Consider the following 17,861-nt stretch of genomic DNA (forward strand, 5'->3'; position numbering starts at 1 on the left):
TAAATAAATAAATAAATAAATAAACAAGAATTGCTCGTTTAAAGGTATTAGATAAGATCTGATTATAATAGGTATTGTATTCGTTCAAAAAAACTATGTAAATAAATTGTACAGGACTGTATGATATTAAGGGTAAGGATAATAAATGTATTTTGTTTTACAACACAATATTTTAATTTTATCATCATCTTGTCATATGAAAGGCACAAAATCTTCACCAAGGATCTACAAACGTCCTGTCGTACACTGCCCCGTTCACCCGTTGGTACGATCTTATTTTCCATTCTGTCGCGCCTGGGATATTTGTAGGAACTGAGGTAAATTGTTTCAACACACTCATTATGTGTTCCCCAATGTGCTAGCCACTCCAGTACATATCCCAAAACCCGATAAGTACAGTCAACTGCAATAAAATGTTGTTACTCTTCGAAGGCCGCAATAATGTGACACGCTTAGGGTTTGCACGACGGATCCGAAATGTATGGGAAGATCCGCGGATCCCGATCCAGATCCGGATAATTTCATACATTCCGGATCCGGATTGCAAACCCTAGACACGCTCTTAAATAAGATCGTGTCAGATATTTTTGCCGCCTTCGTTGTGTAACATATTATTGCAGGTACTGTATGGTACTGTACAACATGAGGAGGCCCGTGCCTATGCCCTCATGTTTAGTTTTGTGGGGCTACGACTACATTTAAGATTACCATGTATCTTCATCATCATCATCAACATTAAGAAGGCCCGGCCCTCTGTCGTTGCAGCATTTTGCATGCGAGCCTATTCTGGGCTTTTGTTTTTACTTCTAAAATAAACAAAGAAACAATAAAATAAAAACTGATCTAAAACTCTAAAGGACGGACTTCTAAATTCTTTATTGTGCCTATAAAATAAATTAACAAAGTATAATTTCCATGAGTAAGGAGATATTTTGGGGCTATATATAGTTAGTATAAATCAAAAATCGATATCATTTATTAAAATTTTCATCAACATACCTAAATATACGTATGGTATAAGGTAACATTAGGTATATTAAATGTAGGTACATATATATCTATTTTATCTTTATCACCCCAAGCCAGACCAGTATAATAGGATTAACTATTATCATCATGTTGAAGTGTATACAACATGTTATCAAGTGCTTATAATAGGTACATACTTATATTATCAGTACAAAGTTCAACGCACCAGAGGGCCTACCGCGAACCACGTTCGACGTGTTGTATCTCTGTCGCACTTATAAATTCGTACGTAAGTGTGACAGGGAGGCAACACGTCGAACGTGGTTCGCGGTAGGCCCTCAGTTATATCTTCCTACAGTACCTACCGTACCGTTCTGCCCGGAATTATAGCTATATACAATTATAAATTAACTACATTAAGGTTGTTCTTCATTCAATAGCCTATATTTATGTACCTACGTCCCACTGTTGTTGCTGGGAAAAGTCATAGGTACACAAAAGAAATACCTACTTATAAACATCAGCCGAATTAAGATAAGATAAAGATAAAATAAGATAATTCATTATTTGGATAATAAAAAGAAAATAAAATAAACTTCGCATAAAAACGTTTAATAAAGTTAAATATACAACACCAAACTTAATAAGATAACTTATTTTAAAAAAATCAACCAAAAACAGGCATTAGATCACAGACGATATTTTAAAAAGTCATTTTAAATTATTCCCAGCTTATTAATACACATTATAATAAATATTTACAATTTTATAATATATGTTTATGTTTTTTAACATTAATTAGGTATAATATACCTACAATATTTTGTATATACTTAGCCGCTGATAAAATAATGTGGCTTAAAATGACAGCAAACTTAATAACCGATAATATAGCGAGAAGTTATTTCTCAGGAACACATATTTATTCATTGAATATACGAAAACAAAACTATTTACATTTTGTTTTTACCTAACGGTTTAAATAGAAGTAAGTTAAATAAGAATAATAAATAATTAATAAGTTAACCTTTATCAATACCGTGGACTCGAAATCAATATTTAAGCCTAAAGCAATATTAACAAACTTAGCTATAATAGTTCCTCGAAGTCTCCTCTAACTTAAATAACGGGTTAACTTCCAAAAAAAATCTACACACACTTTACCAGACAGCTACTCCATTATAAAAATAAACTGTCATAAGGGAACATTTTCGACGCGAGGTGTCATTAACCCAGAAAATGTACAGTATGTACCTACATGAGCGCCACAAAATTTCAAGACTGGGTTAAGCGGCTAAAGACCCAAATCATTACTTCTTTATCATTATGAAAACACACCTATGTACTTGGGTGGGTACCGAAAAAAATCATCATTTTCACATTGTCCGATCCGATATCAGACTTCGGATGATCTTTGGAGAAAAATTGCTAGAAAATTCCTTATTGCAGCCATTCTCAAAGTGTGTTCCGCGGAACCCTAGGGTTCCGCGACACCCCTGCAGGGGTTCCGCAAGAATTTAGAATAATTTAGAATAATAAAATATGCATAATTATTATGCTTATTAATAAAAAACACACTTCTAAAAACTTTATTGTAGGGTTTTATTGTAAAAAGTTTTATTGTAGGGTTCCATCAAGTATTTCGCTTTCCAAAAGGGTTCTGTCAAAAAAAAAAGATTGAGAACCGCTGCCTTATGGTATCATAAGTCTTTTTATATTTGCATCATGGACCTAGAATATTACGGACGGACTGTCACCTAAGACAAACTGTGACACTGCAATGGCGGACGGTTTGAATGTGTGCGTGTAGACGAGTGTTACCATGTAACACAAATTCTCCCCTAATGGTGAAACAATTATTTTTAATATCGTCCTTGTTTTCAAATAAAAAATTTAGGACAGTTTTACGTTAGACAATAAAAAAGGTGTGTACGTATCTGATTTTATAGGTCTCGAAAATGCGCAATATTGCACAATTACTTTGTGCAAACATTATTTTCAATACCTAATGATATTTAGCATCGTAATGAAATCAGTTCGTCATGTTTTTTTAATTTATACATTTAACTTGAAACATATCTGGTTTTCAACAAAAAAAATATAATACATAACAAACAAACGTTAACTATCAAACATGCATGTCTAATCTCCTTAGTATCGGGAAATTACCATACCGACCTAGTTTGAAATGCATAATCAATAATTTAACCATTTATCTAAATGATCTCTTAATACATAATGATTTAATAAGAAGGGTATCAATTACCCTACTTTCGGGAAATTACCCTATTCATGTTACTGGTCACACTCCTGTTTTGCAGTTTGATAATTTATAAACAACAAATTATCGTGATTTTACGTACTAATTGATAAACTTAAGTATGAAAAGTTATTCCGTGACTTTTTTTCTTTCGATCGGTACAATTCTAGCAGGATTTAACTACGCATTCCGGCATATTTTATATTTTTCTTCGACATGTTTACTTCAATGACGTTTCGATTCGTCTGACGGCAAACTGGTGGATGTGGGCTGTCAATGTGTGTGTGTCACGCGTAAATACTATGAAACTGGTGGATGTTGGAATCACAGTTGTGTTGTAAGCGAAACTCTGTCCGTAATATTATAGGTTCATGATTTGCATTACCGTTTTCTTTTAAACAAAACACAATACTTTTTTTAAATGTATAAAAATTGAAAAATGCACTTTTACAGTACATATCGGGCTACTTTTCCGCACTAGTGCGTAAAATAGCACTTTTCGTGCGATGTCGAAACTTTAAAGTGCCATATGTACTGTAAAACGTTGTTCGATACACGTGCGAATAGGTAATTCGCAACTCGTGTCGATTTAAAACACTCCCTTCGGTCGTGTTTTAATTTATCGCCACTCGTTTCGAATTTCCTCTTTTTCGCACTTGTATCGAAAATAACTATTTACTTGTTCTTAAGGTTCTTGGTAGTGAATATGTTAAAAACCTTTTATTATAACGGGCTTTAACCTTTGACTAAACATTACAATTTTATCTAGCACTTATACTATCTCACTAAAATCTCACCTCCACGCCTCACGCATACATTTTCTTCAACTCCCTTCTCAAAATCTTCCCCGTATTCGTCTTAGGGATATCATTCACAAACACTACTTCTTCTATCTTCTTGTACGGCGCTACCTTCTCTGCTACGAAGCTCTGTAGTTCTTCTTCTGAGAGTTTGAACCCGTTTTTAGGTATGACAAAGGCTATGGGTGCTTCTCCGTGGTATTCATGAGGAATGCCGATCACCGCTGCGTCGGCGACGGCTGGATGGGATCGAAGGATGCCTTCTAGTTCTGCTGGCATTACTTGAAGACCTTTAACCTGAAGACCAATTTCGTTGGTTAAATCGATTAAATTAAAATCAATCCGTGGGGAGTTCGAAGTATTTAATTTTAAAGACATCATTATCAATAAAACTGTTACTGTTCATAACAAAAATGCCCGTCCTGAAAATCCTGATGAACCATTGAGGTATATAAGAAGAGACGAGATCTCGAACAAAATGTTTCCGCACCTCAGAGAAGTGCATGCATGCATGAGAAGCCGAAAATTGTTAATAAAGTCGCCACGAGTATTTTTTTACTCAGTTAAACAACGTTGCATACAATACTTTTTCTACGACGAAACATTTACTTTGAAAACTAAATAATAGTAAATCAACAGTCATTCCATTGCTTACCGGTGAAATGTTATTCCATCCCTTTTATTATATTTTCTTGTGCTATTGTTGCAACTTTTTAACACGCACGAAGGCATTTTTTTTTTAATTTTCTGTACATGTGTGGCATCTCGTCAATGGTCGGTGACGTACTAAAAGCAAAGAAGTGCATGCACTTCTCTGAGGTGCGGAAACATTTTGTTCGAGATGTCGTCTCTTGTATACCTCAATGTGATGAACTGATAAAATTGTACATCCCACCAATATTGTTATTTGGCCAATATGTTACCTACTTCGTCCGAGTATAACAAACAATACTATAATAACATGAATAATAAAAATACCCGTACTAGGTAACCGTATGTGGACACAATGCTAAATTACATATTACCAAAATACAATAACAACCAAGGTCAAACGTTTTTATTTTAAATATGTAAATATTATTACCTTAGACTATTTATGTGTATAAACAATAAACATGTTTGGTCTACGTTGTTTTATGGAGGAGAACGTATTGATATGGCTGGGCAAAGGTTCACTGGTTAATGATTTGCGTGATTATGGTTTTTAATTAGTAGTATAAGTAGAATTGCTTTCTTGAAGATATTAACACGGCGCGTGACTACTTATATTTTTATTGCGTACTTAAACATAATAATCATATAGCAAGACAGGTGACCCAGCAAAAATAAAAATATTTTGCCACACTCATCAAATGAAAATTTCAACCTCCCCTTCCTACCTAACCTTTACCTGCGGCGGTATCATGGTCGCATTTTATCACTTGTCCTGTCATGTGTCACTTTCGCACTTACTTGTTAGAACGTGACAGGCATGATGACAGATGATAAAAAACCGACCATCCTAGCCCTACTGGATCTTTAATAGGTAGGTACGAGTACCTACCTATTGATGGTCGAAACGATAAGAACGGGATAAAGCGTCCGTCTTTTACCAACAGATTCTCTATAACTGCGTTATCTTGAGGGCAGCCATGTTGTGTTTTACACGTGGTTGGTAACCACTAGATAATTTATTATTATTTTCTCTTTATTTATCTTTTCTCTTAAGTTAGGGTTTTTATAATATGAATATAAAAGTAAAATATAAAAACACTTACAAAACAATAAAAAATACATATAAACACATTATAAAAAACCTAACCTAGGGTGCCGCCAGCAGCGGGGCAGGGCCCAAGCTACCGGTGGTCAGGGCCGCAGAGAGAGGAACCGGCGGACTATCCGCGCCGTGTCCAAGATCACCGCCTTCTGCATCTGGCCCTTGATCCAACCACCTAGCGAGAGTCTCTCAAGATGTTGGTCGAGACTATATTATAGGATAGGATCCCGGTATTGGAAGCCCTAGTCGAGACTCTTCGCTATTAGACCGTTCGCTGAAACAACTATCGGGACAATGATCGTCGAATCAACATCCCACATGGCGGTTATCTCGTGAGCCAAGTCTAGGTACTTACTGGACTTGTCCTTCTCGGCTTTCACGAGATTCTCATCATGGGGGATGGTGATGTCAACGAGCACGGCCCGGCGTTGCGATCGATCTATTATCACAATGTCAGGCTTATTGGCTACAATAGTCCTGTCAGTGATGATAGATCGATCCCAATAGAGCGTGGCACGACCATTCTCGAGAACTGGCACAGGTGAATACTTGTAGTACGGTACTTCGTGGTCCACAAGACCGTATAGAAGAGGAAGCTGCTGGTGAATAATCCTGGCTACGAGATTATGTCTGTGCAAGTACTCGCCGTTAGCAAGATGAGAACAACCGGAAATGATATGCCTGAGTGACTCTCCGGGACGGCGGCATGCCCGACAAATGTCGACCGTACCGTCCTTCAGGATATATTTCCGATAGTTGTTCGTCATCATTACTTCGTCCGCAATTGCACAGGCAATTATTATTATTATTATTATTATTCTATAAGCAGGCAGGCAGTTGTGACAACTGATATTGCCTGTATCCAGTAATCATTGACAGTTGTCATTGACAAGTTGATGTATAGGTGTGCTTGTCTATTTTATTATTTCCAGAATATTAATAAAATATACCTAAATTTAAAAGTGGAAAAATTACTGTCTTGGTTGAGACTTGAACTCTCTCTTACGGTAGATGCCGCTCGGGTGACCCATATGGTGGAAGATGTGCTGGCTATGGGTAAGGTCTTGGTGGCTCAGATGTGAGATCGCTGGAGTATCGATCCAGAGACCATTAGTTTAAATATCACCCAATACAGTAATTTTTCCACTTTTAAATTAATCCTAAGCTTAATAGCATCGTTCGCAGACGTTTCTCACGTTTCTGCTTGTTAAAAATTAGAATTAATAAAATATGTTACCTTAATAAGCTCCTTGATTCTGTCTGTGACGTATAGCCCAACATCCTTGTCGTAGTAACCCAAGTCGCCTGTTTTGTAAAAGCCGTCCTCTGTCAAACTGTCCGCTGTCGCTTGTTCGTTCTTGTGGTAACCCTTCATGACCACAGGTCCTCGGATGTACAATTCCCCTTGCTGCAAAATAAATTTTAAAACACTGTAACTTACAGTCAAGGCTTTTTAAATTAGAAAAGAATACTATTTGTGACGTTCCATGTATAAAGGGTAATGCACATTGAGCACGAGTATAAGGATCCTTTAGGCATGGAACGCTACATTAATTCAGACAACACACCGTTACAAATAACAAATACGAATGTAATGAAACAAATAAATACAACAAATAAATTGAGAAGCGAAACCAAAATGATCACCAATCAGCAAGGCAAGTAACACGTACGACTATATAGCGTGGTCAACGGGTTTTCTGTGAAGCCAGTCCCTTTAGTGGTAGAAATTTGTGCATGTGTTCTGTAAAATATCTTCAGAAATTGCTTACAAAAAGTCGCTATTTGAATCTTTAAGACATAAGTAATAGTATAGATATTTAGTGTCAAAGATGCATCATCAATTTGGTAAGAAAAACTTTATCAGGGAAGGTACTACTTAGAAACCCTTGAACTAACCAACTAACTAATTTGGCTCCGTGATCCAAAGTGAATCTTGGCCTCCTAAACGAGAGCCGGACGGCCACCAGTCGGAAACCCTTGAAGCTTAATCAAATTTAAGTATATGATAAACTTACTTCACCGCATGGAACAGGGTTCCCAGTCAAGGGATCAACGAACTTCAGCTCTATGTTGGACATGAGAACCCCGCTGGCAGCGAAGTCCGGAGCGGTACCGATCAGCGTTGCTGTAGTCAAGGATGTCGTCTCCGTCGCTCCGTATCCCTGGCCGAATGCTACGTTACCCTGACAATCAATAGTTAGTCGTTTAAGCAAAGCAGCCTTTGGGGCAGAGAAAGTTAAAGAGGTCCGACAAAATTTTTATTAAAAAATTTTTACTCCCATATATGGCGGATATGATATTCAACTCTATTGACAGCTATTCAAGTTCAATTTTAAAATTACATGCATTAAGGGGTTAAAAAGCAGCGTCAACCGTTGGACCACTCGCTTGACAATCGTCATCAAGTTAAAGAACAGATACTTAAGTCTGAAAATCTTGCCAATTTCTAGGGGAAAGTCTGAGAAATAAATAAGTTGACACCAAATTAAAATTGGTTAGGAAAAAGTAATGTTTTCTTCGCTTCTGATTTTTGATATGATCTTGTAAAAAGGTGAAATTGTATTCATATATAAGATAGGACATATACTTACGTTACTTTTTTCCATTACCAATTGAACATCAGTGGCGGATAACGGAGCGGCGCCGCTTGTGATTCGTCTTACATGTTTCAAATGATCTTTGGTCACGTCTGGATGCTTACCTAGTAATACAGCTGGAAACAGTAGTGTTCATTAAAGTTTAAATCTTCTAAAATTTAGATCTAATCTATTATTTAATAGGTTAAGTATGTCTCGTTTCGGAGGCCAAGATCCTCTTTGGGTCGCTGAGCCGTAATAGTCAGTTTAGTTAGTTATGTCTACTTACCAATAGGAGGTACTATATAGAGAAGGCTGGCCTTTTGGTTCTTCAGGATATCTAAGAACAGTCCAGTTGAGAACGTAGACATGGTTACAAGTTTGCATCCTTTTGACAAGTGTCCAAGTAGATTAATCACTAGCCCATAGATGTGGAAGAATGGCAAAATACACGGCACTACGTCTTGGAAGGAATCTGAAAGCAGAAAGTGAATACTGGTTTAACTTATGTACAGTCAGCTGCAGAGAGAGGTGACCCCCCTGCAAACAAGTTTATATGCAGAGGGTCAGGGGCCATCTCTCTCTGCAGCTGACTGTACTTATGTAGGTGAATTACCTACAGTGTAAATGCGGAAGTAACAGATTTTTTTCTACTCAGAATGACGTGTGGCATTCTGCCTTTTGTAACTGTAAATTTTACTGTGCAAAAATGTATTCATAAATGTTCACTGATTTGATGCAATAAGATACGTGAGTTGTTTCAGAGAGGTTTTTCAGAATTGGCCAGCGTTGAGCACTAATGCACGTAATATTTACCTACTCACATAGAGTGACCTATAAGGGCCACGTAGGTACAAATTTCTGAGTAATCGTCACATGAAATAGACCGAAGACGGTAGACAGACAGAAGTATCTTGAGTTGAGAATAATAAGAGGTTTTTAATGTGAACAAACAGTGGCAATTGTGATGAATGAATGATTAAAAAAACGGAATTGCTGTAGTTAATCAAAGATAATTACAATGCACAAAGTCACAACGCAAAAAAAGAATATGCCGTCACCCATCATGAATCATGACATGACATGACATAACAGCTAAAGTTATTTTGAAGTATTGAAATTAGTATACCTACTTACACGTGTTTTTGTATGTCTCGTCAGCAGCAGAAGTTGCTAAGCGGGTGAGGTGTTCAATATGATCTTGTCGTGACTTTATTGTTACTTAAGAGAATATCAATGTGTCAAGGTAATTTTGAAAACCTCGCCCGCTTAGCAACTTTTTTGGGAACCCTTTTTAGATTGGTGCGGCCTGGAAAAAGGTTAACCCCATCCTTTCTCGTAACCATTATACATATCACTCTGAAATAAATATATCTACAAACTCACCAGTCGCAAGTATAGGATAGCAATTTCTTTCCTCAAACATAATTTCAAGAGCCGCAATGGCGTTCCTGTGGGTGATCTCCACTCCTTTCGGCATACCGGTTGTCCCGCTTGAAAATGGAATGGCTGCTATATCATCAGGCTTGCGTTTTTCTACTTTTTCCAAAAGGGCATTATCTATTTCACCATTTTCTGCTACTTCTGTAAATCTGACTGCGCCATTTGGTATTGCGGTTTCTGTACCTTTTATTATAATTCTCATATCAAGGTTAGCATTGTGCATTGCTGTTTTTATTATGTCGTAGCATTTTGATGTCGTCACTATTAGTTTTGGCCTGGTTAAGGATAATTGGTGAGTGAGTTCTACTGCAATAAAAAATAAAAGATAATTAAAAAACTACCCCGGGCCTCAAATTATCTCCATACCAAATTTAATCCAAATTGGTCGATTTACCTAAGCGTGAAGCGGTAACAGATAGACAGGCAAAGTTGTTTTCGGATTTATAATATCAGAACCACCTAGTAGGGATCAAATTGGTATAAAAGCCATCCATGTGTGGCAAGTTAATAACGAACACATTTTAAACAAACAAATGTAAGCCGGTAATAAAACGTCCGTGTAAACTTGCAAAGCAATAAAGATTATCTACTCTCGTGTCATTACATTCCGGATTATTCACTAGAACAGTTTTATTATGACAGATTTTCTTTTCTTTGTAATTTGTAATAATGAGAAGTAGGTAACTACCTAATAAATCATGCGAATTGATTAGCTGTAAGAGATCCCTTAAAGGGATAAGTTCGCCTTTGTACACATTTATTATATTATCTCTTTGTTATGTACCTACTTGTTTGGTGCAATAAAGTGTTTTACTGCTACTAAATAAGTAAATAGTTTAACTCATTACTTCACAATTGAAATGGCATAATTGCTAGATGTTTTTTCCTGGCTGATACTCTGAATTACATATACTGGTAAATAACAATATGTCTATAACTAGTTACTGATAGGTTATTTACTGAGATGTTATTGTTTGGGTTATCCAAATAGATAAAAGTCAGCCGTTCATACTATTACACAGATATTTATATAATACCTATGTAAAAGGTGACATGTCTGTTTAATCTACTATCTCTACGCCTTTTGAAGAGTTTACATTAATTACATATTATTATTATTATTTTTTTAATTTATTATATATTATATATAAATTTAATAGTTAGCAAATAGGTACTTACTCAAGATTCAAAATATTGTTTCCTATCTCACTAATTTAAAATTTCCCTTGTCAAAATTAATAACCCGACACCATTTTGGATTCCTACACTTTGACAACAACCATTAATTTACATTTAGAACCAGTGAAACCCTCTATGTACAAAATATTCTACACAATTTTATTCTGAACTTAAAACAAAACAAAAACTTCTGAATCGATAAAAAGAAGAAAATAACTGCCTAAGCGAGGGTCATGTCGGGTAAGAGAAACATAGTTTATTATAATCGGGCCAAGAGTGATGTATGAGGATACTAATTCCACAGGGCGGACACGCCATACATCAAAACTGATTTGCGTTTATATGTGTGCGCGGCACGTTTGTACACGCGTCATTGTGTATCCGTCAGATACTATCTGACGGACTTCTGGCATGCTCTCAGTAGAGCGACTTACGCACACATTCATGTCGCGGCCAGTCGCGGGGCGAGGAAATCCGAGTCGGGGCGGGGCGGTGCGTGTCCGTTCTGTATGATAATACTATTACTAATTCTCTTGGGTTAGTGGCCGTTGCAGCCGATGAAATACGGCGTTTCGTGAACCGGAGATTTCCTTTGACAGGATTGCTGATCCTTAGGACGTAAAGCCACCAAGATTTTTGATGTAAATTTTGAGAGGCTCTCAACTTTATCTTGATAATTATCTACATTTATGTCGCGTGCAAACGCAACTAGACTAAGTGGTTTGGCGCTTTAATACTCGTATTGAACTAAGTAGTTCAGATACGTAAGGTGCTTAAATGGTTCGATTAGTTAGCTACTACCTATACCTTCACAGTAGGTACATATATTATGTTTAAAAATAGTCCTTACATTCTTTATAAATAGGGTTGATAGTGGTCATCGTGCACCCAGCCTGTATAATCCCTAGAGCTGTCACCACGAACTCTGGACAGTTGGGTAGCATGATAGCCACGATGTCACCTTGCTTCAAGCCGAAATTCTTTAGAAGAGATGTCGCGAAGATGCCCGTGTTGTGCTGAAGTTGCTCGTACGTGTACGATTTTTTGGTCTCGGCGCATTCCTGAAACAAGTTACATTACAAACAATATATATTTTAGTTTTTACTTGAAAATTAAGACAAGCACACTGCTATTAAAATTGTCGTCTTAGAGCGTTGTCACACTGTCAGATCCGATATCGGATATCGGATAAATACGACTACAAAGAAGCAAAAAGTAAAAAAATAAAATATTAAAATGCCTTTTAGGGTTTTAGTTGTGCGATCTGATTCCGATACGATACTTGATGATTTGTCAAGTATTTCTTCAACCATAAACGTCACTTTTGACTGTGACAGATCAGTATCATATCGGAATCAGATTTCATAACTAAAACTCGAACTGAACCGATAGTGTATGTCTGTACTTAGGATAATCCATCTGTCGAACATCTTGGTCCAATGTGTATTTGACTATCATTATATTAGCTTAATAAGAGAATGAGACGCAATGAACATGTACAAAAAAATTGGACAGGTGTGGAATACCACCCTTACGCAGTTTTTGTGATCAGAGAAGCAGCAACGGGCCTGGATTAGTTAAATTATGTTTTATCCCTTTCTTACAAATACATAAGTCAAAATGACAGATAAGAACAAACGATTATTAGCTAATTGAGGTTTGTAGCTCGTTTATGTTATGAATAAGTAAGTACCTAGTAAGTCGTCACAAAGATGGAAACAACTCTATTAAAAGTGATGCAATTTTAGTTCGGATTTACATAAATTATGGCGTGTACATTCAACAGAAAAGTGGACAATCGTTCGCTAAATGATACCTATTCAGGCTGAGTTCAGTATTTTTTCTACCGTATGGAAGTTTCTTAAGATTGCATTTTGAACAAGACTATTATAGCTCTTAATTTATCGGTTACTATTGTTCGTCCTCGAGTTAAAACAGTTTAAAGTAGCTATAGTTTGTCAAAGGACTGTCTCATTTCAATTCAAACATGGACAGAGAGAATCATACTATCTTTGTCTTACACTAGTAGGTACTAGCACCCAAAAGAAAAGGATGAGTATAGTTTGTTTTTGTTATTTACTGTCACAAATGTCAAAATCGATGCTGCTGGCTGGATTCTTGACATTTGGGGCAGCAATGCAGTCAGCGGCAATGTCGCGCAGCCTAACTGCAGCAGTAAATACTGGTGTAGTCTGATTTAAACGATACCTTTAGTCATCTGTCATCAGTTTGACGCCAATGTCTGACTGTCTGTGGCATCATAGCTCTCAAACGAATGGACCGATTTCGATGCGTTTTTTTACGTGAAAGCGAGTTTCCCTGCGGTGGTTCTTAGCTATTTACCTATGTTTGATAAAAATCGATTTAGCAATTCTTTTCCAAAATGATGTAAGATAATCGAAACAAAAACAAATTTTCTTAAACGTTCTTATTAAGTAAAACCTGCTTGCAAAGACCTTTGCCTTGTTTGTTTAGATACTGCCAAGGTTAATAGCAAACGTCCATCTAAAAAACCGGCCAAGTGCGAGTCGGACTCGCGCACGGAGGGTTCCGCACCATCAACAAAAAATAGAGCAAAACAAGCAAAAAACGGTCACCCATCCAAGTACTGACCCCGCCCGATGTTGCTTAACTTCGGTCAAAAATCACGTTTGTTGTATGGGAGCCCCACTTAAATCTTTATTTCATTTTGTTTTTAGTATTTGTTGTTATAGCGGCAACAGAAATACATCATCTGTGAAAATTTCAACTGTCTAGCTATCACGGTTCGTGAGATACTGCCTGGTGACAGACGGACGGACGGACGGACAGCGGAGTCTTAGTAATAGGGTCCCGTTTTTACCCTTTGGGTACGGAACCCTAAAAAATGCGTAAGCGCATTGTTTACCTTGACATGTCCTACTCCTGACCTAGGACATGTTTACCTGACTATGGGAAGAATTGCGAATTGAGCAGTACCTAAATTATGTTATGATATAGAAGGCAACAAGCAGACGAATCGCCTGATGATAAGCTATTACCGTCGCCCATGGAAACCCGCAACACCAGATACGTCGTACGCTTAATTAATAGCTTCTTAGCTTATACGCAATTGGTACAATTAGGTATTTAAAGTGCCTTTAGACCTATGTTCGTGATTTATTTATATCGAGCTAAAGTCATGAAATCAGGATTAGAATGGATAAAGTTAATAGAAAAGGACCTCAAGATTGCTAGTAAAATTTTTGACAACCGTATTATAATTTTATTTTTTAACAAGCAGAAACGTCTGGGAACGATGCTATTAAGTTTAGAATAAATTTAAAAGTGGAATTATTACTGTCTTGGGGAGACTCCAGAGGCCGTGTGTTCAAGTCTCACCCAAAAACTGCCGTCTGAACCTACTGCACCTTAACATTGACATTCATCACGTTTCGGCCAGAAGTCAAGCACCTAGATCGCTAATCTGAATGTCAATTGACTTAACTTGTCAATTAAGTTAACTTCCTTGTTAAAATGGTGTTTACCTCAAATCTAAAGCAGCTATACAGTGTGTAAATCCAATACGGGCGAATATTTAAACGGTGGTTAGCATAGGACCTAAAAAGTATATTGAGATAGATTTTACTTAGAAATGCATTGAAAATTATAACCATACAAAATAATTCGGCCCGCAATGTAATACACCACACACGTTACGGGATACGAGCTTTTTAAAGTAACTGTCAACGCTTGTTGGCAGTTACTATGAAAAGCTCGTATCTCGTAATGTCATTATCATCTTGTTTCTTAATGTTTACAGTACATTGCTGCTCGGTACATGTGGAAAAAATTAATCACGGGGTCATAATTAAGTGTAACTTAAAAAAACATCTTAATTAGGTAATGATAAGACGGGTAAATTCTATATCTGGTTTAATTTATTGCCCGTATTTGACTTACACACTGTAGATGAGTGACGTTAAACTAATCTTTGGATAAGATGAAACAAGGAAGCTCGTTGCATTTTGGTGTTCAGCCCTAGTAGCACGGTCGCATTTTTATCGTTTATCACCACGCCTGTCACGTTCTAACAAGTAAGTAAGTGCGAAAGTGACGGGCATAGTGATAGTCGATAAAAATGGATCCGTGCTGAGCCCGCTGGGCTACTCGTGTAACCGCAATAATCGAAGGTCACTCTCATTATGCCTTCATTGGAGTAAAAGAGAAAGATCCCCGCTATTTGCGAATTTCGGTTTTCGCGCTAGCCCCTCTGAACTTTTTATGGTGCCGCCGTAGGTTGAAAGAGGTTTTGAAAAATCGAAGCGCTGTTTTAGTTTTAGATACGGTTGCCAAAAATGTTATTAGCAATCTTGAGGCCTTTCTCTAGTAACAGATTTTTTAACTTTCGCTTTACACAATAAAATTAGGAACATAAATCTAAAACGCACTTTAAAAATGTGTAGCAATATTGCATAAAATATAAAAATATTTTATTGTTTTATTGTATTTGTATTTGTTGTTTCTAAAAATGAGCAATATTCTGTTTGATCGAACTCATCGATAATTTTTTATTAACAAAAAAAAAAAAAAAACATGGTATCCGCGATCTCGGGCACGCACATCCATCTCGCTCACGCTTACGCTCAGTGAGAGTGAGAGAAGAATCTGAACCTACGGGGCCTTAAAATAAGGAAGTCCAGAACACCAACCTCATCATGTCATCATCAGTTCATCTGATCCTCATTATGTTAGTATCTAAGTACTATATATATATCTTTGTTACTTCCAAATTATCCTCATATATGTATGTATGTGTCTTCACGTGACAGCTCAGCACGGCTACCACGAGTTGGCATTTGACATTTACGTTAGCGACTGTGTAAACTCGATCGCATTCCCTCTCTATCGCACCAATACATCAGTGCGAACTAGATGGACTGCGAACGAGTTACACGACACGCTAACGTGAACGTTAAGTGTCAACTCGGGGTATGGCTACAGGTGATTGTCCGTGCCTAATTTTATTGTATTAGTGAGCCAGTATTCAATATCCCTTCGCGCCTACATTTTTCAAATTTGCCGCCATTTTCTACTGTCAAGATCTGGTTGACAAAGTATATTTACAAATTAGTTGTACCTAACCATAATTTCAACTTAATGATTCACCCGAGTTCGTACTACAAATAACGGAAAAGTACCTAATTAACGAGTTCCTATTCGTTGAATCTCTACTCTGCAAGATTTGTTAAAAAATTAAACCTACTAAATAGTGGCAAACATTTTAAAGTTTTTTACACAAGGTTTCTTCGAACGCACTGAGACAAAAGGTGTTTATCACTAGGTACATAGTATTAAAATAAAACAAATTCGCTTCTCGCTGTCTGTTCCTACCTATGTATGCTTAGATTTTTAAAACTACGCAACGGCTTATGATGCGATTTTTTTTAAATAGATATAGTGATTCAAGAGGAACGTTTTATGTATTATTTGTTAACCCGTGCAAAGCCGGGGCGGGTCGCTAGTTTATTTTAAAAACAAAATACGACATATAAACTCACCAATGCAACTAACTTTTTAAATCCCGCGGACTCCGTCCAAACTCTATCCAGCAGTTTCATATCAGGAATTTTCTTTTCCGGCAGAAAAGACTTTATGATGAAATCCTCGTCTTTTTTCAAAGACGCACTGACAGAGAGTTTCCTTTGCCATTTTATTTTTTTTAATTCACTCGTGATAAGTTTCCGCGCCAGGCTGTTCATCGTGCGCGTGAGGTTCTGTGCGGTTCGCGTACGACTGATCTAAATAAGCGTGTTTCGAAATGAACCGATTCTATTCTGCTTTGTTGTTGTGAGTGACATGATAATAGGAAAGACTGACAATTTTCAACCATCGAATAATGTTATTGAACATCTGGCCCCGTAGACCACATGCCAATCGCTATCGCTACGTAGCGAACGAAACGCAACTGTCACTGTCGCACTAATATGGAAGAGCGATAGATAGACAAAGCGATTCGATGGCGAAGCGCAAGCGAACGTCACCTTGGCTAGGCCGCCTGATCGTCTAGCCAAGATCCAAGATTACAATCGTACTTCGACAAACGTCAAACGAAAAATTAAAAATGTTTCGGTATGACAGATGCTACGAAAAGTTACGTGAATAGTCACGTAACTTTTCGTAGCATCTGTCATACCGACATAGTCCGAAAACGCGAGTGTAGACATAGGTCTACACTGGCGTTTTCTATCAACGCCTGACTAGATTAAGACATTTCGCATAATGTCTGTCATTTGTAGAGTCTGTGCGGAAAGAGAAGAGTCGTGGATTGTATTGGGCCCCATACATTCCACGACTCTTCTCTTTCCGCACAGACTCTACACACAATTTTGTTTCGTTTCATACGGTCACTTTTCATTTTATTTCCGTCTTTTCTTTTCTCGAAAGTTATAAGCTAGACCTATAACTTTCTAGGGTCTAGGGTATAGGTAAAACAATGCTCGCAATTTTAATAAATTAAAAGCTACACTAGAATCGGTTTTGGGGAACTTAAGTCACATCCTGAAATCAGGTACTTACGGAAGATACATTTTTGTCTATTTCTTATCCTTTTAAGGTGTTCAAGTGGCAAAATTGCCTTTTGAAATATACGAAGCATGCTTCGTATATTTTAAAACTATGCAGAGTTTTGAAGTGACGCACATAAATGATTGAGAACTTTAGGATGGCAACTTTATTTCGCCACTTTGCAGTCTTTATTACTTATTTGTCTCCTATATTGTGTGCTACGTAGGTAATAAAGTGATAATAAGGCAATAAACCATGTCGAAATATAAACACTTTCTTATAGGTATCGCGCAGTATGGTCGCATTGTTTTTTGTGAAAGATAGTCAAAGTAGGTACTTATTACAGAGCA

At 37.0% G+C, this 17,861-nt stretch overlaps 1 protein-coding gene and 1 long non-coding RNA gene across 2 annotated transcripts in view; both read right to left on the bottom strand.

Moving 5' to 3' along the window:
• Positions 1 to 17,861, bottom strand: part of LOC134653613 (uncharacterized) — a 381,090-nt gene that overhangs the window by 249,120 nt on the left and 114,109 nt on the right. The window lies entirely within an intron of this gene.
• On the bottom strand, positions 4,016 to 16,752 carry LOC134653551 (uncharacterized). Its single transcript, XM_063508930.1, has 8 exons — positions 16,506 to 16,752; positions 11,837 to 12,047; positions 9,751 to 10,113; positions 8,654 to 8,839; positions 8,380 to 8,501; positions 7,804 to 7,971; positions 7,023 to 7,193; positions 4,016 to 4,326 (listed from the first exon to the last, which is right to left on the bottom strand). Exons 1-8 carry the CDS (start codon positions 16,704 to 16,706, stop codon positions 4,036 to 4,038), a joined length of 1,713 nt encoding a protein of 570 aa, XP_063365000.1. The 5' UTR covers positions 16,707 to 16,752; the 3' UTR covers positions 4,016 to 4,035.

Source organism: Cydia amplana, chromosome 13, assembly GCF_948474715.1.
Source record: "Cydia amplana chromosome 13, ilCydAmpl1.1, whole genome shotgun sequence".
Classification (NCBI taxonomy): domain Eukaryota; kingdom Metazoa; phylum Arthropoda; class Insecta; order Lepidoptera; family Tortricidae; genus Cydia; species Cydia amplana.

What these genes read in the sequence shown, in the direction of transcription:
- LOC134653551 (XM_063508930.1), bottom strand. Translation starts at nt 16,706, where the DNA reads ATGAACAGCCTGGCGCGGAAACTTATCACGAGTGAATTAAAAAAAATA. An exon ending in TTAAAAAGTTAGTTGCATTG is followed by an intron (nt 12,048 to 16,505) that starts GTGAGTTTATAT and finishes AACTTGTTTCAG; the next exon opens with GAATGCGCCGAGACCAAAAA. An exon ending in CTATCCTATACTTGCGACTG is followed by an intron (nt 8,840 to 9,750) that starts GTGAGTTTGTAG and finishes TTCTGCTTTCAG; the next exon opens with ATTCCTTCCAAGACGTAGTG.